This window comes from Camelina sativa, chromosome 15 (assembly GCF_030686135.1).
Source record: "Camelina sativa cultivar CO46 ecotype springtype chromosome 15, ASM3068613v1".
NCBI lineage: Eukaryota > Viridiplantae > Streptophyta > Magnoliopsida > Brassicales > Brassicaceae > Camelina > Camelina sativa.
The window spans coordinates 18,473,711-18,497,118 of record NC_141894.1 but is presented as its reverse complement, the minus strand read 5'-3'; the positions used below and the strand labels follow the sequence as shown (position 1 = coordinate 18,497,118).

Sequence of the window (23,408 nt, the reverse complement as noted above, 5' to 3'; positions counted from 1 at the left end):
AGTAGAGTTTGTTGTCCCCAATGGTTTCCCAAACAGAATAAAGCTCCTCTCTTGGTATCATCAAGCTTCTATTACTCCCAACTTCAAAACCAAACACATCGGCTATCTTCCTCATTGAAAGCTCATGCTTCTTCCCCTTGATTGTGAAGGAAATGTGACCAGCTCCAGCCTCAGCATCCTTCCTTGCATATGTATGCAACTTGACAGTGGCTAGAAACTCACAACTTTCTTCTTTGTAGCCCTCCATGCAAAGCCCCATGAACTTGGTTAAGTTACTCTTTTCAAAAAGAAACTCCACATCTTCATCAATGGCAAGCTTCTCCATGGTTTCCTTGTGAGGATATCTAGTCCCCAAGAACTCCATTCTCATGAAGGCTTCATACAGCTGCCTCTTTGTCAACCCACAAGATTCTGTTTCTCCATCATCCTCTAGCTCTTCTTCTTCACTTTCTTCCTCACTTTCATTTTCACTCTCCTCTTGCTCAACCTCAACTGCTGGCCTCTTCCCTTTGGCCTTGTGTCTCCTCATGAACTCATTGAGAGTTGGCTCCCTTTCTTCTTCACTTTCAGTCCTCTCAGGATCTTCCTTAACTGACTCTCTCCTTGGACACGGCATCTGGCTCGACCGACTGCTCAAACCACCACTCGGTCGAGTGCATGATCGAGTAGGGCGTCGAGTTGTCTTTCCAGCTTCTCCTCTTGAATCAAGGCCAGCATCACGACGTTCCATGGAGCTTGCAGTGGTTTGTTGAGACTTCCATTCAAATTTGAATTGGGAATCTTTGACCTGCTTTTTGCTGCCACTCGACCCCACACTCGACCATCACGTGGTCGAGCTCCCTTAACCAAAGTTTGAAAATTCAAATTTTTCTTCTTGTTCTTCCCTCCACTCGATTGTTCTAGCAATTTGAAGATCAAATGGGCCTTAGTTCCTTTCCAACTCGGTCGAGTACCTCTCGTGGGCTGGTCGAGTGGGCTTGCGTTTCTCCTTCTCCAAGTCCAAATTTCTCCTTACCCATCTACACTTATATTAAAAGGCCTGTCCAACACAAATATAAAAGAAAACACATCAAAACTACAAGGAAATTAAACCATATTTACAAAGGATACCTTAGGGACTTCCTCCCTAGTGAGCTTATTTAGAGTCACTAAGCTTGACTTTAGTTTCCTTCTTAGACTTGGTCTAGGTACCAAGGAGGTGATGAAATCCTCCCTGGAACCTCTTGGTCACTGTGAAGTTGATCCTTGATCACCTCACCCTTAGCACACAAATCATATTTCTTCTTAATTTTGAGCCTTGGTCTTGCTTTCTTCAAAGACCTCTTGTTCAGCTTAACTTGGAGATCCTCAACCATACTAGTCAGCTCTTGAACTGACCTCTTAAGCTTCTCCACAGAATCCTCTTGAAGTGAGAGCTCAGCCTTTGGAGTTGCTTTATCACTTAAGACCTCTTGACCACCTTTGTCCTTGATAGTAAAAGGCTGATCATCTATGGTAGGAAGGTTGGTTGGGTTATAGATGTTGAACTTCATAACTATACCCTCTGCAATATTCAAGGTCACAAGACCTTCCTTGACATCAATGACTGCTCCAACAGTGGCTAAGAATGGCCTCCCAAGGATGATTGGATCTTCAGGTTCCTTGTCCATCTCCAATACCACAAAATCTGTATGAACCATTTCCTTCCCTATCTTGAGTGGGACATTCTCCAACCTTCCAACTACTTCTCTGTTTGACCCATCAGCTAGGCATACATGGAGGTTGGTGGATTTGAAATCAGTTCTCCCAAGCTTTTGAGCCATGGAGTATGGCATCACACTAGTTGAAGCTCCCAAATCACAAAGGCATTGGTTGTAGTGGAGGTAACTGATTGTGCATGGCAGATAGAATGGTCCTGGATCCTTGAGCTTAATTGGGATGATCACTCCTCCAAGGTTCTCAAGATCCTTCTCATCTTGAGCTTGAGCCTTCTTCTTTGAAATATCAAGCAAAAAATCTCTATAGAGAGGATAAGGTTCATACTGTTCCATGGCAGGTCCTCTCTCCTCTTCTTGATAAGCAATGATGATCTCTTGTATAGCCATCACTTCCTCTTGTTTCTCAACCACAGCTTCTTTCTTCAAAGCTTCCTCATCCTTTTGTTGCTTAGCCAACATCTCCTTTTTCTCAATTATTTCCCTTAATTCCTTGATCCTTTGTGCTTTGAAACGTCCTGGGAATGGTAAAGGTGGTTTGTAAGCAGGAGGAATGTACTTAGCAGGTTTAACAGCTCCTGATCCTTCAGCTTAATCGACCACTCGATCAGGCACTCGGTCGAGTGCTAGCTCGAGTACCTGGTCGAGTGCAATGTCGGATTCAGATTTCTCTGCACAAACTTCACTCAAAGCTTCAATAACTGACCAATCCTCCCCATCTTGAACATCACTGTCCTCAGTGACTTCCCCATCAGAGATATGGATGGCTTTTGCAGTGAACTCCCTTGGATTTTGAACAGCTTTTCCAGGGAGTTGGTTGGGTTTAGGAGCAGAAGTAGAGGCAATGTTGCTCTCTATATACTTCACTCTTGAGTTGAGACCTTCAAACTTCATGTTAAGGTCATTATACTGGGATGTGAGCCTTTGATTCAACTCAGCAAACTGTTTGGCTTCCTCAATCTTTCCTTGTGTTTGCCCAATCAACAATTGTTGTATCATAGCTCTTAAGTCTTGTTCTTGGCCTTGGTTAGTCTGAAACCCTGTTGGGGGACACAACTGAGGCTGGAACACTTGATGTTGTTGTTTGGGAACATAGTTTTGTTGCTGTTGAGGCTGTTGAGGTGGATACACTTGGTCTTGTGGATTAGCTACATTGGTGCTCCTATAGGAGAGGTTGTTTTTGTTGAACCCTCCTTGGTTGTAGCCTTTGAATCCACCCTGGTTTTGCATGTAACAGAGCTCAGCAAATTCAGTCTCCCCCTCTTGAACTGGAACCTCTTCTTCACCAATGAAGTGAATAGACTTTTGTTGGCTAAGAAGGATCTCGTCAAGCTTCTCATTGACCATCTTCAAGTCCTTCTTGTACTTGTCCTCTTGATCAGTTAATGATGACCTTATGCTTCTGTCATAGTCCTCATTATAGTTGCCATCTGACTGAGCAAGATTCTCAACTAATTCCCAGCCTTCTTCCACATTCTTGTTAAGGAAGTTGCCATTAGAGGCTGTGTCAAGAAGCATCCTGATCTTGGGAAGCACTCCTCTATACAATGTGCTAAGTAGGGACTCATTGCTGAAGCCATGGTGAGGACACTGAGTCTGAAATCCTTTGAACCTCTCCCAAGCTTCACAAAAGCTTTCATTGTTTCTTTGAACAAACCCAGAAATTTCATTCCTCAATCTAGCAGTCCTTGCATTTGAGAAGAATTTTTCCAAGAAAGCCTTCTTGCAAGCATCCCATGTGGTTATTGCTCCAGTAGGAAGAGTCTTCTCCCAAAGGTGTGCCTTGTCTCCAAGTGAGAATGGGAAGAGCTTCAACTTGAATCCATCTTCACTCACTCCATTAATCTTAGTAAGACCACAAATTTTGTCAAACTCAACAAGGTGATCTAGTGGATCCTCCATTGGCAACCCATGGAACTTGTTGGCTTGAATCATGGAGATCAATCCACTCTTGATCTCAAAATTATTATTAGGAACTGTAGGAGGCACAATACCAGCTCTTTGGTTGTGTGTGTTGGGTGCATCTCCAGCACCAATGTGCCTAGGTCTCTGCTCATGGTTAGCTTGTTGCTCCATGATGACTTGATCCTCTTGCTGAACTTGAACTACTCTTCTTCTCTGATTTCCCAAACCTTTTTGCAGCCTATGGATGTTGTCAAGAGGCTTTTGAAGATTATCTTTCCCCTTAGACCTTGTGTGCATCAACAGACACGAGTACAGACTCGAACAGGTACACAGTTGAGCTCAGGCTCGAGTAGGCGGTTAAGGCGACTGGGAAGTGGTGTCCAAATAGAGATGGCTTCTGACTCGATCAGGTGCTTGATCACTGCTCGGTCGAGTGGTAGTCGAGTGGGTACCTGAAACTCAAGACAACCCAGCAACAGAAGATTCAAATCCAACAACTTCACAAGTGTATAAACGAACTTAATCTTAGACTAATATGGATCCTAAATGTCACAAAAACACACTCAAATGGGCAACGGCGCCAAATTGAAACAAGATTTTGTATGTGTGGGTGAATGATGATGATAATTGTAATGGTGAGATATGAATGAATGGATGGTAAAGTGTTTCAATTCCCCTTATGCAGTTGCAGTATAAGAGGTGTCAATCCTATCTGAGTGTTTGTGAGCAATTAAGACATGCATATGAGACTAAGTCAAGCCAAATTGTAAAGGATGTTTGTCACTAACAATCCTATGATGGAAATGCAAAGTGCAGAAAGTAAAACTACAAGAACTAGATGCTAAATGTAAATGGAACAGAATGATTATGAATAAAATGAAGCTAGAACAGAAATAGAAACTACAATAATGAACTAATGCAAGACAATAATGAACAGGACAATAAGTAAATGCAACAGAAATGCAAATAGAATGAGACTAGAGATAAGACAGGACAACTACAAATCATAAACCAAAGTTCTGGGGAAGAACTCGAGCAAGCACTCGATCGAGTGTAGATCGAGTGCAGGGTCGAGCTGGACTAAACGCAAAAACAGAGCAACACAATAAAAACAGAGCAATGCAGAAACGAATCAAACAACAAGCAAGCAACATGATTAAGACTTAAAAATCAATAAATAAAGAAGGTCCTGAGGAGGGATTCATGGGCTGAACTAATCATTGTGGTTATCTAACTTGGTCAACAAATCTCAAGCAAACTATGAGCTAATCTCTAGACATATAAATCTAAGACAAGTTTCATCCACTCTCATGGCAAGAAACAATCAAACCTATGCATCTCTAGACTTGTTCTCACATAGTAAAGAGTCTACACAAGCAGACATTAAGCAATACATCTCAAACAAAACAAGACCTCTAATCTCTTAGCAAGCCTAATGGTAAGCTCTAGATCTAGCCTTATATATGCTTCTTAAACATTGGTGTGATGCTAAGATGCTTGAAATCAAACCCTACCTTCTCAGATATAGGATCAGCATTAAGAACATCTAGCCTAGAAGAGATCTACAACAATCAAGCTTGACCAAATCAAACAAACCACAAGATCAATCCAGCCTAACCCATCCTCAAGATCCTAGAGAACTACTCACAAGAACACATGATGAACAAAGTCAAAAACCCAGAAAAATACGAAACTTGCATCATTAGAAAGATGAAACAAAGATCTATAGTATTGGAGAAAGAATCAAACTCGAATTCTCAATATTAAGAAAGTTATGGAACCAACAATATTGAAGAATTTAGTATTTTCTCCTTAAAAACAAGTACAAGATCTAAGAAAAATAAAAGTGCAAAAAGAATAATTCCCAAAAGGGTAAAAACTAGGTTTAGAGAATATCTAAAAAGCTGGATTCTTTTGGTGGCTGCAGGTACAAGGCTTTATATAGGAGAGGGAGTGGAAGCCCTAAAAATACTAAAAGACAAAACAGTCAACGGCTCGGTCAACTCGACCCGTGCTCGGTCGAGTGGCAGGTCGAGCTGGCTTCTCTCGTGCATCCTCCACTCGGTCGAGTCCTCCTCAGCACACAGTCGAGTGTCTGGTCGAGTGTGCGGTCGAGTTGGACTCTGGACCTTGGTTCTTCAGCCTTAACTCTCTTGCTTTCCTTTTATGATTGCTTCACTTCTCCTCAGCATTGCTTCCATGCTCCTTAAGCTCCAAAATCACCTGATTATGCATGAAAAGATGCAAATGCAATGCAACTAAACTCTAATGCATGATTAGTCGTAAAGCTATGCAATAATGGTGAAAATGGCTAGCAAAAGATGCAAAAGATGTGAATAAACTAAGGAAAAATATGGTAAAATATATGAACATCACAATCCTCCCATCTACTAGGCTATACACACAAGCAACTGAGATTCCAATGCTTAACAAACCACAAACAAAACACAACAAACCAGGAAAACACGAAACAGACAAGTTGGTGTCAACCGACACCAGAGTGGTGTCGATCGACACTGGCCCAAACATGGTGTCGACCGACATCAACCTGGTGTCGATCGACACCCCCTCCGCAGACGCGTTCTGCTCGAAGCCGATCGTCGAATCTCCTTTCCAATCCATCTCCAATCCATCCAGAACTTACCCAAAAGTCACAGGAACCATTGGAGACCCTAAAGCAATCACAACCAACAAGAAAAACACCAAAACAACACCAAACAAGCAAAACATAAGAGATCTCAGGTTTAGATCAGCCATGGTCATGCACTCACCTCTTCTGCAGGAAGATTTGATTGAGAAACGGCGGAAACAACACCACAAGAAGCTTCTCCTTCGTTCCCAGCAACCACACTTCCTTCCACAACAACAGATCTCCCCAAAACCTCTAAGAACAAGCCAAAATCTCTCAAGAACACTCACAGAACTTTCTCTCATTTTACTCTCTTTTCTCACTCAACGGCGACCAAACACACCATCAAACTCTTAATTTGTCGCTTCTCCACTTAAATACTGGGTTTAGATAACTAAACCAAACCAACCAAACCAAAATCGCGAATTAAAACAAACCCAACGAACCCATAAATAGTGGTGTCAATCGACACACCCTTGGTGTCGGTCGACACCAAACCCAAAATACCAAAAACTAGCTGTTCGATTAAATTAATTAATGATCATGCTTTTATTTTTATTTGACCAATGTTGCTAAGCAACACCTTTATCTAACCATGGATTTTGTACAGCTCTGAAACCAGTTTCTAATAATTCGGTTATATGTCTGTATTTGTATATAGAATTCTAGAGAGCAAAAGATAGCTCAAACGTTGACCCATGTTGTTAAACAGAATTTTATTTGGATTTGGTTTACAACATGCCCTTTTCTTAACTTAAACAATGGAAAGCTTCCATACCCATCAGACAATGTATCTTAACCTTACACAACGAAGATAACTATAATAAATTATCAACTGTAGCTAAATAATATTACAGTAATTATCTATGACTTATATATATTATATATTATATATATTAAATTTGGTCAAACAATATATTTTTTATTTCATACAAAATCCATAAAAACGTCTTATAAAGATTAAAACATGTACTTTAGAGCCTAAAAAGAGCAAAAAGAAGGGTTAATAAGTTGCAGCTATCACAAGGAAGGAACTGGTTACATTTATAGGGTTTACACAGACGCATCAAGAAGGAAAAAGGAGGCACCCAACCATCCCATCCGATAATTTCCACATAGCACCTGGTCGAGTTCATGACGAGACATTCAAATTCCACCTCTTAACCCTATTTTCGACAGACAAGAGGCGACATCCGTTTTTACACTTTTCTTTGAACAAATTCTCTAGTTTTAGTTATTCTTTCAACTTGAATTCTGTTTACATTTTGCTATTGCTTCTTTCTAATAAAACGTTTATCTCTTTTTCATCTTTATGATTATGCAATTTTTATTTATTTCTGGGTTTATGTTCTTTGCCATGAGATCTGAGTAGTGAATCAAAGTTTCTAGTGATGAGATAGGCTAGTATGTATTTTTAATCAGTTAGGATATTTTAGCTTGATTGTTTTTATGAAAATTCCCTTCTGGATTAGTGTTCTTAGTGCTATTTTCAGACCGAGAGGTTGAGATTAATTTCAAGGCATTTCTGCCCGAGAGGTGTTCGATGAAATGCCTGAATTAGCTAATGCTAGAGATTTACTCGCTTTGCCTAAGAGATTAGATGTGTAAGGAGTTTATTGACAATAATGAATCGGATTTTAATGCCTTATTAGTCATGTTTCTCCAACGAGCGTTGGGTAGGGGAGTGACTAAGGTTGATTGTTTCTATCACGAGAGTGTTTTAGCCAGGTTTAGAGATTCATTGTCTAGGGAATAGATTGCTTGAGGCTTGTAAAACATTCTAGGTTGATTAGGAATACTTATGAACCAATTACCCCATCCTTAGGAGCTTTTGCATCTTGATTGTTTACTGTTTTTATATCAACCTGACCACCAACCCGATCAGCTACTCGATCACCTGCATCGTGTGGTACTTCGAGTTGTTCTTGATTTTTGTTCTTTCTGTTTTCTTATTTTTGTTCCCCTTAGGTTGATAGATAAACCCCCATTATTACTTGGCTTGACTTGCTTGTTTCTGATTGCATCATATCTGCTAGTATAACAACCATTTGGATTGATAACCCTTTGTACTACAACTGCATAGGGAATTGATACACTGGGTGAAAAATCCTGTTATCAATTTGGCGCTGTTGCCATTTGGTTGTTTCTTGTTATAGTTAGGATTTCAGCACTTGCTAGATCAAATTCTTTTTATTATATCTCAGTACTGAGTGTTTGCTTGTCTGTTATGGATCTCAGGTGAACCGACGTGACCCCTACCCGATCAAAATGAACCTCAAAGGAGAAGGAAGATTGGTGATAGTGATGCTCCCACTACTCATACTCATAGGTATGGGATAGTGCCTCCTGCTGTCCACAACACAACCTTCACAATCAAGAGTAGTCTGATTTCAATGGTTCTGAGCAACAGATTTCATGAACTGCCTACTGAAGACCCCCTTGCATATCTTGATGAGTTTGATAGGCTCTGTAGCCTCACCAATATAAATGGAGTTAGTGAGGATGCATTGAAGCTGAGATTGTTTCCTTTTTTTTCTAGGAGATAAAGCCCATCAGTGGGAGAAGACTCTACATCCTTGGAAAAATCACCTCTTGGATTGATTGTAAGAAGGTCTTTCTTGCAAAGTTCTTCTCTAGTTCATTGACTGCATGTTTGAGGAACGAAATTTCAGGATTTCTCCAACAGAGTAGCGAGTCTTTCAGTGAAGCATGGGAGCGCTTCAAAGGCTACCAGAGACAATGCCCACATCATGGATTCAACAATGCATCTTTGTTGAGTACTTTGTATAGAGGTGTTATTACCATTATCATAAACTTTTAGACACAGCCTCCAATGGAAGTTTCATGAATATAGATGTCGCTGAAGGTTGGGAATTAGTAGAGAATCTTGCTAAGTGCAATGGAAATTATAGTGAGGAATATGATTCCAGCTTAAGGGGCGGTGTTGATTCTGAGGAAGGGCATAGAAAGGAACTAAAAGCCTTCAATGAGAAGCTGGATAAACTCTTTCAAACCCAACAGAAGCAAGTACATGTTGTTTGTGAAGATGAGCAGTTTATGGTCTCAAACTATCCTCCATAACAACCCAAGCAGGCTCCTCCTCAAGATCAGGGGATGAAGAGTATGCTTCAGCAAATCCTACAAGGTCAAGCTAATGGAGCTATGGAAACAAGTAAAAAGCTCACAGAGATGAATAACAAGATAGACTGCACATATGGTGGCCTTAATATTAAGATTGAAGCTTTAACCTGCAGAATGTTTCACCTAGAGAGCAAGAGTGCATCTCCTTCTTCTGGACTATTCAATGGGACTGCAATTACAATCTCAAAGAGATTGCCACTGCCCAAGCTATATCTCTCAAAGAACTACCTACAAAGCTCACCTTGGACAGTGAGAACCAAGATGGGGAGGATTTTCTCCAACCAGAAGTGCAGAATGAGAAGAAAACTGAGCTTGAGACCCCACTCGACCATACACATGGTCGAGCACATGGTCGAGTGCTTGATCGAGTCATTTCTCAAGATCCTGAAAATCCAGTTCAGTTCATTCCTCCTCCCTATCAGCCACATTTTCCATTTCCAAGCCGGTTTAAAGAGCAAATGCTGAAAAAGAACAACGCTTATATTGATAAGCCAGCAATGATCGTCTTGAGTCATGAACCTTTGTTAGAACATGCTGAAATGAAGGATAAGCCAAAAGTTAAAGAACTTGAGCAGAAGAAGCCAACTATTGTTGGGCATACCTTCTGGATCCAAGAAAAAAACTAGCTACCTGAGCCAGCAGTCTTTGAGAGTGTAAATGGGCCAGAAACTGAAATTTTCACAGCATCTGAGAAAGCTCCATGGGGAGCACGACCCCACGACCCCATGGTCGATTTCATGTTTGGGTCCATGGTCGGGTCACACTCCAGCTCTTCCAGAATGCTCAGACTCAATCTCCAAGCTTCCCCAACAGCTAAAGTCAAGAAAGCACGTATCTGATGGGTTGTCAGCACTTCAAACTACTAACATTCTCAAGGATTCTGTGAGGGATTTGACAACTACAGTGAAGAATATCAGTGGGAAAATCAAGAAACTTCAAGGGAAAGTCAGTGGTTCTTCCTCAAAGAAAGCAAAGCAAGGGCTGCATGTAACGATGAGAAATAACACTTTTAGCATAGATCCTAGAAAAAGAAGAAAAATGAAATCTCAGGGAATAGAGAGGACTTCATCTTCTCTCTATAAATCTTCCAAAGCATGAGAAGGGTGAAAAGTCAAGCTTAGTGACTTTAAACAAGCTCACTTGGGAGGAAGTCCCAAAGGTATCCTTCTAAATATGGCTAAAGTTTTTTGTTGTTTTGATTTCTTTTCTTTAGTGTCTTTGAATTCTAGGAATAAAAGACATTAAGGGGGTGTTATTGGATGGGTGATTTCTAAATTCATATGGAATTGTAAATTCTAGAAATCAAAACACATAGATTTTGAAATAACATGTTTTATCCTTGGATTTGAATCCTTCTATTTTACACTTTCAAATCCATACAAATCCATTTAAAACATAATGTGGATTTTGAAATCCAAAAACAAATCATTAAATGAATAACATGGGATTTTAACAAGTATTTGTAAATCATGATACCAATAACACATTATTTTGATAAGTATTTTAAAATCAATGATTGAATAACACATAATTTTTGTCTGGATTTCCAAATCCATTAAAATCATAGAACCAATAACCCCCTCTAAGTGTTAAGGGGATATTTGAATGAGCTAGAGCCTATCCGATGTCAAACCCGATGGGGTACTCGATGCCCTACCCGATGCATGACTCGGATGCTGGTCCAAGCAACAGGTCCACACACATCAACGAGCTCACTGATGAGCCAAATCCAGCAACCACTGGAGCTGAGAACAAGCCTGAGTGTTCATTGGGAAGCATGAAAGCTGTTGTGACGTCTTTCTTCACCAACCAATGAGGTACCACATTCATCCAACCTTTGTAAATAACATTGCATTAAAGTTTGTTCCATTTTGTGATTCTTGGATTCTTTTCCAGACTTTTATTTACACAGGGACTGTGTAATTTAAGTTTGGGGGAGGGTCCTAGAATGTATTTAACATTGTGTTTTATTTTCTTATTTTCTAATTTCAAATTTTTTCATACTAGTTTTATTCATTTGAGTCTGCATCTATTTGCATTAAAAAAACCCTAAAAATTTGAAAATTAAAAAAAAAAAAAAAAGTGTTCATTTAGTTGCATTTACATATTAGGATTGAGTCTAGATTGTTGCTTTTAGGATTGTTGCATATGCATTTTAGGGGACAATGATTAAAACCACCTTGTTTAAAGTCCAACCTTAGGATTGAAGTTATAGCCTTTAATCACAATATTCATTGTTGCTAGATCAATCTCTGAAAAAAAAAAAATCTTTGTTTAAAACCTTGTGTCTTTTGAAAGCTTTTTCCACTTGTGTGAAACTTGCTTGAACATTGTATCATCTCTATATTATTGGACTTAACCTGAACTTAAATTATATTGCTTATGGAATTTGAATGTTTGCTCATGGTAACTCTAAACTCGGGTTAACACTCTATTTTTGCCAATCTTTTCACTTAACCCAAAATTCTTTTTCCCTACCCTTAAACCCAATCCTTTTCTTTCAAGCCTTGTTGTGATTTGTTGAGTGAGGCTTTTTCATGTTTTGATGTTTCTATAGGTTGTGAAACCTTGAGAGTATTGAGAACGACAAAGAATTGGCTCTTGTTTTAGCTAAGTTTAGAATCATTTGGACTAGCTAATAGAATGGGTTTTGAAAGATAGGTTGTTAGCATTTTTATTTGGGGTTGGGTTGAGGAATAAAATAAAAACTAAAGAAGAAAGTCCCTAAGGTTCAGTTTAATTAGCTCTAAGTCTCTAAGTAAAAAAAAAAAAAAAAGAGAAGAGTCTTGCTATAGCCTCCTAGAAAAGAAAAAAAAAGGAGAAAACACAAAAAAATAGGAGTACAGCAAAAAAAGAAAAAAAAAATTGTTGTAAGAGAGGGCTAGCTGTTCAAAGTTAAAACCTTAGGGATTGTAAAAAAAAAAAAGGAGTTAAAATCAAGGTTGTAGGCAGTTTTATTCTAAGGTGTTGGATATAAAGAAAGTGAATGAGAAAATGGTAGATTATTAAGAACTAAGCTTTGTATGCCCAAATTGTTTTCAGTCTTAGATAGTTTTCACAACTGTCTAGCATTCCTTCTTTTTGAGAATAAGCCACCTAAAGATATTGTTTGGAACCTACCTACCCAAAAAAAAACCCTTACCCTTGAAACCGATTGAGTTTGATTCACTTTCCATTTGCAAGAATTCGCCAAACAGTTTAATGAATATGAAAGAGATGTTCTTTGGAATCACAAGTCTTTACTGTTAGTTGGAGGATGAACTAGATCGATGCATGGTGATAAGCATAGAAAAATATTTGTAAGTATGTTAATTGATCTTAGCACCATTAAATTATCTTTAATGACTATAGCTTGAATCCTTCGCTTGGTACTATGAGGTTATGAGTCCCCATTTTCAAACCTCATCCTCTTACTTCCTTGCTAGATGACTAGCAAGAGATAAGTTTGGGGGTGTGATAACTCTCTAATTTACATGTTTTAGGCACCTTTTTTGTCCATATTTTGCATTATATATACCCTAACCTTAGTATTTTTAGGTCCTTAACCGTAGGAATCTGCATTTAGGCTACTTAATGTACTGCATTGTTGCATTTGTGCATTTTAGATGAAAACGGGTACTTTAGAGCCTAAAAAGAGCAAAAAGAAGGGTTAACAAGTTGCAGTTATCACACGGACGGAACTGGTTACATTTATAGGGCTTACACAGAAGCATCAAGAAGGAAAAAGGAGGCACCCGACCATACCACCCGATAATTGCCACATAGCACCTGGTCGAGTTCATGACAAGACCTTCAAATATCGACTCGAATGAAGATTTTACGGTGGGGTTCAGCTTCTGAGTTCTTCATCAAAGTTATAGGAAATCGAGTTCTCTTTCTAAAGGTGGTAATTTGAAGCCAATCGGATGTGCGGTTCAAGAGTTATTCCTGTTTTAGTGAGCGTATATACATTCAGATCAAAGAATGGAACCACCCGATCACCTATCCGATCATGCACTCGAAGTGGAGCTCGAGTTCCACCTCGTGCAGCATGGTCGTATACCTGCTGACGTAGCTAGGTCAACCTGTTTCCTTAGAGAATGTTTATTGGTAGATTTGTATTTGGGGCTCTTATATTTTTGTAAGAATAAATAGTGTACTTTTTAAAACTAAGAACTTTTTGTAGGTGAAATAAAATTATCCCCTCCAATGGTAAATCTCTTGATGAAGTTCTTATTTTTGAAAAATATTATAGAAATTTAAAGAAATTTATAAAAGTGGAGAAACAAATCTCACCCCAACACTCCATAATTAATTGAACTATAGCATCCCAAGATCCTTTACATACTTGGTCGATAATGCAATGACATCATACAAAACCAAAAGATCCTCACAGACTATCTCAAAAACCATCAAAGCCCTCTTTAGCTTTTTCTTCTGGTGATTTAACCACCATGTTGCTGTTAGAGAACACATGAGCGCAATCGAACCACCATTCATAAAGCTTGAAACTCATCCAGTATTGCCTCGGTGTTCATCTGATGGAAGGTCTGGAAACTCATTAGAGTAGAATCAATTCACAAGCTTCGTCAGCCTCAGCCAGCTCACAGGAACGTTCAGTCCTCTGTCCAAATGGCTGCAAACTTTTAAGATCCAACTATCAGATGTTGAGTCTTTTATTCTTCCATAAACATGAATAGCTTCTAAATACATATATCTCTGCCCACATTACAACAACACATACGGTAAAAATACCAATTAACTCCTCAGGTTTCATCTACAAGAACTAGAGGTGGACAAACAAACACTAGTTATTCTCTCACATCACATCATTGTTCACAATAAAACCCGCCCAATCTCAAAACTAAGGAGCTTTATCACCGAGAATATTGCAGGACATGATATGCTGGTTGTTGTCTAATCTAAAAAATGTGTCTAAATATGGAGTACCACGCAATGTAAAACGAATAGAGTGACCTCAAAGGACGAGAGCAAGAAAAGAAACCACAAAAGGTCTTGCGCTTTAGTAAGTCATCATCATCATGTCCATTGATGCCTTTCTCTGCTAGTCTAGAGCAAATTTGACAATACTTGAGGCTGATGCAAATAAAAAAAAGATCAAGCATACCAAAAGTTAGCTAGTAAAAGAACCAAGGAACTGTGGTTGCACTAAAGATCACAATTTTAGATAGAATCCTCCATCTGTAGAACTAAGAAACCAAAACCTAGTAATCAAGCACACATGAGTTAGAATCAATGGCAATACTATTGCGTTCAACTTAAGAGTTTCGAGTATGGCGAATCTGATTTAGAGTTTTGGTTTAGGTGATTTGGACGTACAAAATCCAGTTCAGTCAACAAACTTAAGTCTCTTCAACCAATCAATCACTTTCAAAACTTTAAAACCAAGACAAATCAATTGGAAAAATCCTAAATTTAGCCAAAAACTAAAAAACCTGAACCAGAAACAGGGCAATTAGGCAAACCCAGAACAATTGTCACCAATATAAAAATCTAACTTTATAAACAACTCAAAACCCTGAAACAGAAGCAGAACAACCTTAGGGCTAAAGAATTCACAACCCATGTCACAAAATTCAAACTTTCAAGGGGCAAAACGTCACAAAATATCCAAACTTGAGCAATGCCCAATCCTAAAACCAATCAGCTTCATGGAACAATCAATCTACAGTAAAGGCTAAATCACCACCATTTATCTCCAAAATTCCCGAACAGGGTAAAAATTTAGTTCCTACAAAGATAATATATATATAGAGAGAGAGGGAGACCTGGTGATAGTGAGCTCAAGGCCATTATTGTCTACAATGGCCACCTTTCCATGGCCGTGACGGAGACGACGGTTACTCGGACCAGCAGAACTGTACGGAACTCGGTGCATTCTAGTAGAAAGAGGAGGACTCTGGTGGTCGTTGTCGTCAATCATCTCTACTTCCAACAGATCATTGACAAAAATCCTTTTCAACTTCATAATCTCCGTCGCAAGAGAAAAAAAAAAGTGAATGCAATTTTTTTCCTTTAATATTAAAAATTACACCCAATCATTTTTGAGCACGTCCATGCTTCTTAGAGTTTCTTAAACCCCTAGTTAAGAAGTTATTCTTAGTAATATCACCATTTTTTATTTGTTTTTAATCATATTAAACCTAAGAAATATTGCTAAGAAGTCCCGATAAAGATAGTCTTATAAATATTCCCTCTTAACCCTATTTTGCTATGCATGTGTCAGCAGTTGCTTCTGAAAGTGCTTTTAGCACTAGTGGAAGGATAATAAACTGATTTAGAAGTTATCTAACAGACTATATGGTGGAGATTTTGATGTGTACGGAACATTGGCTAAAGCAAGACAAAGTTTGAAGAAAAAGTGCTTACAAATGCACAGATTCTTGCAGAATTTGTATTTGAAGATGAGCTTCAAAGAGGTTCATTTTATCTCTCTATTTGAAATTAACATTGCTTACAATCTGAAATTTTGTAGTGTTAATTCAAAAACTTATCTCTCAATGTTTGTAATTTTCTTTTTCAGAGTTTGAACCCCAATAGAAAAACCTTAAGTGACTACATGCCAAAGGAACAAGCAAGAGAAGAGTGTGAAACAAATGAAAGATATTTTGGATTTCTCTTTTTTTTGGAATAGTTGAATTTCTCTTTAGTTTTGAAGACTTTTATTTTGTTTAACATTCAGTTCAAGTGTTTTAACATTCAGGTTAAGTGTCTAACTTTCAATTTAGGTGTATAAATTCGATTGGGTTCTCGGATATCTGTTGGGTTCATCGGGTTTCAGGTATACCCAAACTAACCCGAACCCAAAGGAATCCAATCCAAACCCGATCTGAAAGGATAAAAAAATCCGAACGGGTGTCTAAACCTGAAAAACCAAAAATCCAAAAACTCTGGGTTCGAGTACCTGAATGCCCAGGGCTACTCGAGGTAAAGCCATGAAGTAAAGGTAAATACAGAATCAATTCAAAACAGATGTTAAAAAATAATTGTGAAATCAAAAGAAACAACATAATAGGGAATTATGAGATTAGATAACTGGTTTGCCAAAAAAAAAAAAAAGAAGAAGAAGAAGAAGATAACTGCATTAATTGCTTATTTTTGTATAAATACAAAACCTTGTACATCCAAAAAGGGCATTCACTTTTAGAATTAACTAGATTTTAACTCGCGGTACACCGTATGCATATAATTTTTATTATTATTTATATTTTATATTGTATTTGTTTGTTAAATATTGGATGTTTTCCAAATAGAGGAATAACTAAATTTTCTGACCGTTTGTGCGGTTAAGTGTTTATATTAATTTTTTAATCTGCAAGATACTTTATGACCATTTGTTTGTTATATTTAGTTTGTTTTGTTAAGAGTTTGAGATTCTATTTTGATTTTTAATTATTATAACAAAAAATAAGGGATCTAAGTACATAGTAAGTCATTTATACGCTATGATTAAGTCACATTTTTCCTAATGATTTAATTATTTTACATAATCTTAGTTAAATCAACTTAATTTTTATATGTCAAATATTCTAGTATTAATAGTGTTGACAAAAAAATAAAATTAGGATTTAACCCATGCTAGCATAATTTTAATAATATTTTATTAATTCCAACATTTCCTCTTTATAACCCATCTACTATGTATCCATATTATATAATATTTTTTAAAAATTTATTTTTACATATTCGTAATATTATTTAATTTTATTAAGTTTATATATATTAATTTTAATATTTAAATAAATGTGAATCGAAACTCTTCTTACGTTAAGAATCAACACTCACAGGTTTTGGAAAACAAATAATTTTCTTTATTTGCAAATGATTTAGAGATAGAATATCTTCAATACACAATAGAAGGTGTGACTAACTACTGTATATCATAGTTTCTGTTTCCATATTGATTCTGTTGTATTTTTTAGTTGGAATGGTATGTAAAATATATAGGAAACAAAATCTTAAATAATATTATTTTTGGAAAAATTTTAGCGATTAACTTTGTAAATAAGTATAAATAAAAGGGTAGAAGCCAAAATGTAATTCAAAAATGTATATATAGATTTTTGAAAAAATTTTAGGGATTAACTTTGTAAATAAGTACAAATAAAAGGGTATAATCCAAAATCTAATTCAAAAATGTATATATAGATACACACAACTTTTTAACAGTTTAAGCTTTGTCGATTTAAATTTTATATTTTTTTTTTATTTTTTCTTCGTTTATTATCATTTTTGAGGGATCCAATATCTCTTTGTCCACTAGGATACTTGAGTGTGGGATCTAATACCCACAGTGATCTCCCAGTTTCTAACATAACACAATGTAGAACAAATTATGATGTTTAATTTATATTAACTAATTAATCTGATCATACTTTTTTTCTAAAAAGAGTTTCAATAATTTCTTTAATTATATTTATTTGAAAAAAAGTTTAAGTACCAATTGAGGAAAATATTAAATAACCAATAACAGAAAATTATATTAAATCAATATGTATTAATTATAATATACAAATTATCAATCTATTCTAAAATATGAAAAATACATTAATTTAATAAATTTGAGTACTTTAGGAGTGAAAATATTCTAAGTAAAATAAATATTTGGTAAAAATAAGATTAACGTTTTATCTACAAAGTATTATAACATTCCTTAATTTTTAAATATAACTTCACTATTTGAATCTCATTAAAGAAAAAACATTAAAACATAGTCACATACTATAGCACGAATCACACTCTTGTTTTGGTAGGATGCAGAATCATAATCTAGTACCAACTAAACTCGCCGAATCAAAAAAAAAAAAGCTTCTTGAAAAAAAGTTATTCCTATCATTATCAAATTTAGTTTCTTATATTAAGAAAAAGGAACATAAATAAAAAAAGCTTATAACAAAAACAAGTAGAAACAAATATGGTTTTACTAATAAGTAATGAATACGAGTGTATCATCACATGATGATGTCTCTTCTCTTTCCTTTATTCCATCTCATTCATCCAGCCTACCATCTTCGTCTTATTCTTTTTTGCATTTTTTCGCAAGTTATGAAGCGTTCCACTGATTATATCATGTTTTTACCAAGAAAAAACGAAATTGAAACCGAAGGAGAATCCAGATCGGAATTTTCTTTTTCTTCTTTTTTATCTTTAAGATTTCATTTTCTCCAACTTTATTGCTTAGATCATCATCATGTGTCCCCAGTCGAATAATTGAATGTCATTGTAGTTTGGCTTAGACGGTGTAGTGTTGGTTAAGATTGTCGATGTCAAGACCCTTGAGCTTCACTACCGACTCAACGTGGCCTTTCAGAGTGTGCACTTCTCGTAGCCTGCATGCACCACAACAAAACACAATTTTCACCAATCTTGTAAAATATGTTTACGTGTGGATCATTCGAGTGATCATTTACGTACCTAGCAACTTCTGCACGTTTCTTGGCCTGTTCAGCGATCTCAGAGAGCTCGGTGTAGGTTGCCGTGTCTTCGAACATTGACTCTGGTGGTTTAAGCCCGTGAAGCGTACGTTGAGCTAGAGCCCATTGGGCCTCTCTCTCTCCCCTACCGTAGTCTTTCTTGGTTGTGAAAGCGGTCTTCGATTACAAGGGGCAAAATTAAATACAATGTCAATATATATATATATATATATATATATATATACATATACCATTCAAGAATCAAGATTTAACTCACACATACCCTATTTTCAATCATGTTGTTCCAAGCTTTGCCACTAAGGGTATAGCGGGTGATAAACTTGAGGATATCAAGAGGAATGTATGTGACGATACTGTAAATCCAAATGACTCCACACCATCCCCATCCGCAGCCTTTAATTCTCGCGAATTCCCAATGTGCATAAGTAGCTATTAAGGTTGCAATCTGTTACAGTGAGAAGAAAAGGAAAAAAAAAAATTAGTCGAGAGAGATATATCAGAAATGTGTATGTGTGAATACAAATGGCATACCAGTTGGGCAACAAAGAAAGCAATAAGAAGAAGAAGTCCAGGACGTTCCACAAAGGACCAGCTCCTTGATCGAGTAACAAATATGAGAGCCTGACTAATTATACTGACTTGCAAATACAAAACTGCAATTAACTCCTCGTTTTTGCCTTGTAATGACCTTACTCCAAATTTATCCTACACACACCAACACCAAGATGAATGAATTTATAGATTATAACAATTAAGTAAATTGTAGTAGTGTTGTATCGAGTACCGGGAAGAAGGTGGTGTCATGAGCCAGCCAGAAGAAGACAACGGTAACGAGAGCCATGTACGTCCCAAGAACAACTCCAGTAGCAAAGATCTCCTTAAGTTTCCATGAGTCAGGAATTGGGGAAGGCTTGACTCTATCCTTGGAAATGGTCATGATGGTACCGTCATTTAGGATTGCAATAATGAGGACCATGAAAGGAGAAAAGTCAAACTCCCAAATAAGAGCCACAAGCATGAAGCCTAGGACTATACGGATGGTAATGGAGACTGCATAGATCGTGTAGTTTTTCATTCTTTGAAAGATAGCTCGACTAGTGAGCACAGCGCTGACTATGACACTAAGACCTGGCTCTGTCAGGACTATATCTGAGGCGCTTCTTGCGGCATCAGTTGCATCATCCACTGCTATACCGATATCTGCCTTTTTCAGTGCTGGAGCATCGTTGACACCATCCCCGGTCATACCAACAATATGTTTCCTTTCTTGGAGTTTCCGTACAATCTCATACTTGTGCTCTACGCAAGATCAGAAAAGTTTAGAATTTGATTAGTGAGATCAAAGGAAAAGTGAAATTTGAGGATGATTACTATACCAGGAAAGACTCCAGCGAATCCATCAGCCTTCTCAATGAGCTCATCGACAGGAACTCCGCCCGTGGTGTCATCTTTGTTTTCAAGTAAAGAAGAGGAAGGATACATGTTTGTTCCCATTCCAAGCCTACGACCTGTCTCTTTACCAATAGCCAATTGGTCTCCAGTAATCATTTTAACATTCACACCAAGATCAAGAGCTCGTCTAATGGTCTCTGCACTGTCATGTCTTGGAGGGTCAAAGAGTGGCAAAAGACCAACAAACTCCCATGGTGTTCCTGCACTCTCTTTGTCCTTCGCGGGAACCGTCTGCCGTGCAACCCCGAGTGAACGGAGGCCACGCTCAGCAAACTTGTCAATGATCTCATGTGCTCGTCTCTTTGTCTCTCCCTTGAGCTCACAGAGTTCAATTATCTGCTCGGGAGCACCTTTGCTGCATCTATGCCACTCTCCATTGCTATCAATGTAAGTGATCGCGGTTCGCTTTTCTACCGGATTGAAGGGCAAGAAATGCACTTCAGTTATTCCAGCTCTTGCCTCTTTTGGATCACCCAACATGTTAACAATGGAAGTATCGATGGCATCTTGATTCTCTATTCTTGAAGCCCTAGCTGAAAGTAGTATCACAGTGTCCTTGTCTACGTCTTTGGGGAATACCTGATGAACACAAAAAACCACAAGGTTTTAATAAAAAAAAAAAAAAAAAAAAAGTGATAGATGAAAAAGATTCGTCCTCAAACCTCAATCAAATTCTTGTCAACTGTAAGTTTGTTAAGAGTTAGAGTCCCGGTTTTGTCGCTGCAAAGAACATCCATACCAGCCATTTCTTCGATGGCAGTCATTCTTTTGGTGATGGCACCTTGTTGAGACAACCTATGTGATCCAATAGCCATTGTCACGGACAACACAGTGGGCATCGCAATTGGGATTCCTCCGATGAGAAGCACAAGAAGATTGTCGATTCCATCTCTATACTTGCGATGCTGGATCGGATACATTATAATTACCTCAATCAACATTCCTATTCCGATTGAACAGATACAGAAATTACCGATGGCGGTTAGGACCTGAAACATTTAGAGGCCATATTAGAAATACTCGAAATGATCGCTTGCCCCGCTAGAAAATATAAGTTAAAGTTAGATATACCTTTTGAAAGTGTCCAACATTGTTAGTACTGTCAACAAGGTGAGCTGCCTTCCCAAAGAAGGTATGCACTCCAGTGGCAATGACAACAGCCTCGATCTCACCTTGTTTGCAAGTGGAGCCAGAGAAGACCTCATCCCCCGGGTGTTTAGTGGCTGGGAGAGATTCACCGGTAAGAGCAGATTGGTCGATCTTAAGAGGATCACCTTCAAGAAGACGAGCATCCGCTGGAACAATATCACCCAACTTGATGCTGATTAAGTCACCTGGAACTAGAATCGCAGCCTCTTGCTCTCCCCATCTCCCATCTCTTAATACCTTTGTTTTAGGTGCAAGGTTGGCCATGAGAGCCGCTGCTGCATTACCGGCATTGTTCTCCTCAATAAAACTGATGGTCGAGTTTATGATGAGCAAACACGTGATACCAACAAAGTCTTGCCAATCCGGTGGCCTTCCACCACCGTTTGCCAGCACAATTGCCATGATTGCCGCCGCTTCCATCACCCATGAAAGAGGGTTCCACATAAACCCCAGAAACTTAAGAAATTTGTTATCTTCCTTCTCTTCTAGTTTGTTTGCCCCAAATATTTGGAGTCTGTTTCTTCCTTCCTCTGATGACAGACCTTCCCGTGAACATTTTAGCTGTTGGAACACTTCGTCCACTGGAATTTTCTCCTGTAATACGTACGTACATTCATGGTTTAATACTTTCTAATTATAACAATTTATGTTTTAATGTTGAAACACAATAATAAAATAAATGGGTACATTAACAAATAACAACAAACACTAACAAGATCAACGTTCTCCTTCTTTATTTCTTCCCATGAGATATCAGCAGCCATGATGAATCACAACGATGAGAAACAACAGTTTTCACGAAGCTCGACTTCTGTAGAAAGAAAAATAAAACTCTCCTTATTCTCTTGTCAAGTGTCTTAAAGAACAAGAAGAGTAAAAGCTATTAAAACTGGGATTTTTCTTTGGTTTGGTGATTTGATGTGAGGACAAAGAACTGGTATATATACACTTAGACAAGTGGCTTGTATGTGTTTTCATAGTTTGTGGCAGACCTTAAACTGAGGAGTTTTGACAATACGTGTGTGTGTTTTGAACTGTTTTTATGCCTTTTCTTTTGCTTTCCATAATTTGTTTTTTTTTTTTAGTTTAGGAGAAAACAGATTACTTGTATTTCTACAAATAGAAATCTAGCATTCATTAATATTTAACACATTTATAAGTTTGAAAAAGAAAGAAGCTGGCCAAACGTTTTGTATTTTTTTTTAATATAACTAGGTTTTGAATCCACGCTACGCGTGGATTTATTTGATATATTTTGATGAAAATTTTATACAATTGATTTAGTTATTAAATATTATTTTATAAAACCTTTAAATTACTATTAAGGTCAATTTTTTATTTCAAATATATAATTAGAAAATTAAAAAAATTATTTGTGTTTAAGAATTAATAATATAGAAAATATTTATAATTTTAAAAATGTTAATTAGTGAGATGTCTAATATATTTTTTCCATATTTTAAAAATATTTTTATTTCCATATATCGTAGTTTTTTTTTCCTATTTACAAAAATAAGTTATACATATTTAATATATTGATCTTACATTCTAAATATAAGATATCAAAAATTTACATATCTCCTCTTTCCATAGTTTTTTTTTTTAAATCTATTAATATCTTTGCATAGAAAATATTACACTAATAGCAGTCAGGTGATGAAACAACCCTTCCCGTTTTTTTTTTAAATACCTTAAATTACTAGTGGTCCCATACCCACTAACATCCTAACATCAATCAATAACAGCGGATAACCAAATAAAATAATTCCAATAATATCCAACATAATAATCCAATAACATCATAATCCAAACAAAGAAATAACCAAAAGCTAACATCCTACAATGTTCCTTTGACTTAATCTAGCAACCTAACAACAGCTAGACCACAATCAATCAAGTCTCTAGAACATCCTCCTCCTCATAGCCCTTGATTCCACGATCACACTTTTCCTTTACCTGCACACCACAAACAACAATTGAGATGCGTAAGTATTATCATAAATA

At 37.2% G+C, this 23,408-nt stretch overlaps 2 protein-coding genes and 2 non-coding genes across 6 annotated transcripts; 1 reads left to right on the top strand and 3 right to left on the bottom strand.

Moving 5' to 3' along the window:
• The first annotated feature begins 3,267 nt into the window (after nt 1-3,267).
• On the top strand, nt 3,268-3,374 carry LOC147926792 (small nucleolar RNA R71). The gene has a single exon (XR_015583127.1). It is a non-coding gene; the product is annotated as a small nucleolar RNA R71 (small nucleolar RNA).
• Nucleotides 3,375-8,878: 5,504 nt separating this feature from the next.
• Nucleotides 8,879-8,985, bottom strand: LOC147926791 (small nucleolar RNA R71). Its single transcript, XR_015583171.1, has one exon. It is a non-coding gene; the product is annotated as a small nucleolar RNA R71 (small nucleolar RNA).
• Nucleotides 8,986-13,584: 4,599 nt separating this feature from the next.
• Nucleotides 13,585-15,398, bottom strand: LOC104747247 (uncharacterized). Of its 3 annotated transcripts, none has more exons than XM_010468847.3 (3): nt 15,138-15,381; nt 14,326-14,445; nt 13,585-13,991 (listed from the first exon to the last, which is right to left on the bottom strand). In XM_010468847.3, the coding sequence occupies exons 1-3, from the start codon at nt 15,335-15,337 to the stop codon at nt 13,910-13,912; spliced, it is 402 nt and encodes a 133-aa protein (XP_010467149.1). In that variant the 5' UTR covers nt 15,338-15,381; the 3' UTR covers nt 13,585-13,909. The 3 variants fall into 3 exon arrangements, 2 of the variants coding, with proteins under 2 accessions (XP_010467149.1, XP_010467150.1); XM_010468848.3 differs by having other exon boundaries at nt 13,585-13,984; XR_015581792.1 differs by lacking the exon at nt 14,326-14,445 and having other exon boundaries at nt 13,585-13,984; nt 15,138-15,398.
• Nucleotides 15,399-18,181: 2,783 nt separating this feature from the next.
• Nucleotides 18,182-22,321, bottom strand: LOC104747248 (ATPase 6, plasma membrane-type-like). Its single transcript, XM_010468849.2, has 9 exons — nt 22,118-22,321; nt 21,327-21,998; nt 20,918-21,244; nt 20,180-20,834; nt 19,588-20,102; nt 19,335-19,508; nt 19,066-19,248; nt 18,784-18,959; nt 18,182-18,698 (listed from the first exon to the last, which is right to left on the bottom strand). Exons 1-9 carry the CDS (start codon nt 22,166-22,168, stop codon nt 18,602-18,604), a joined length of 2,850 nt encoding a protein of 949 aa, XP_010467151.2. The 5' UTR covers nt 22,169-22,321; the 3' UTR covers nt 18,182-18,601.
• Between the last annotated feature and the right edge of the window lie 1,087 nt (nt 22,322-23,408).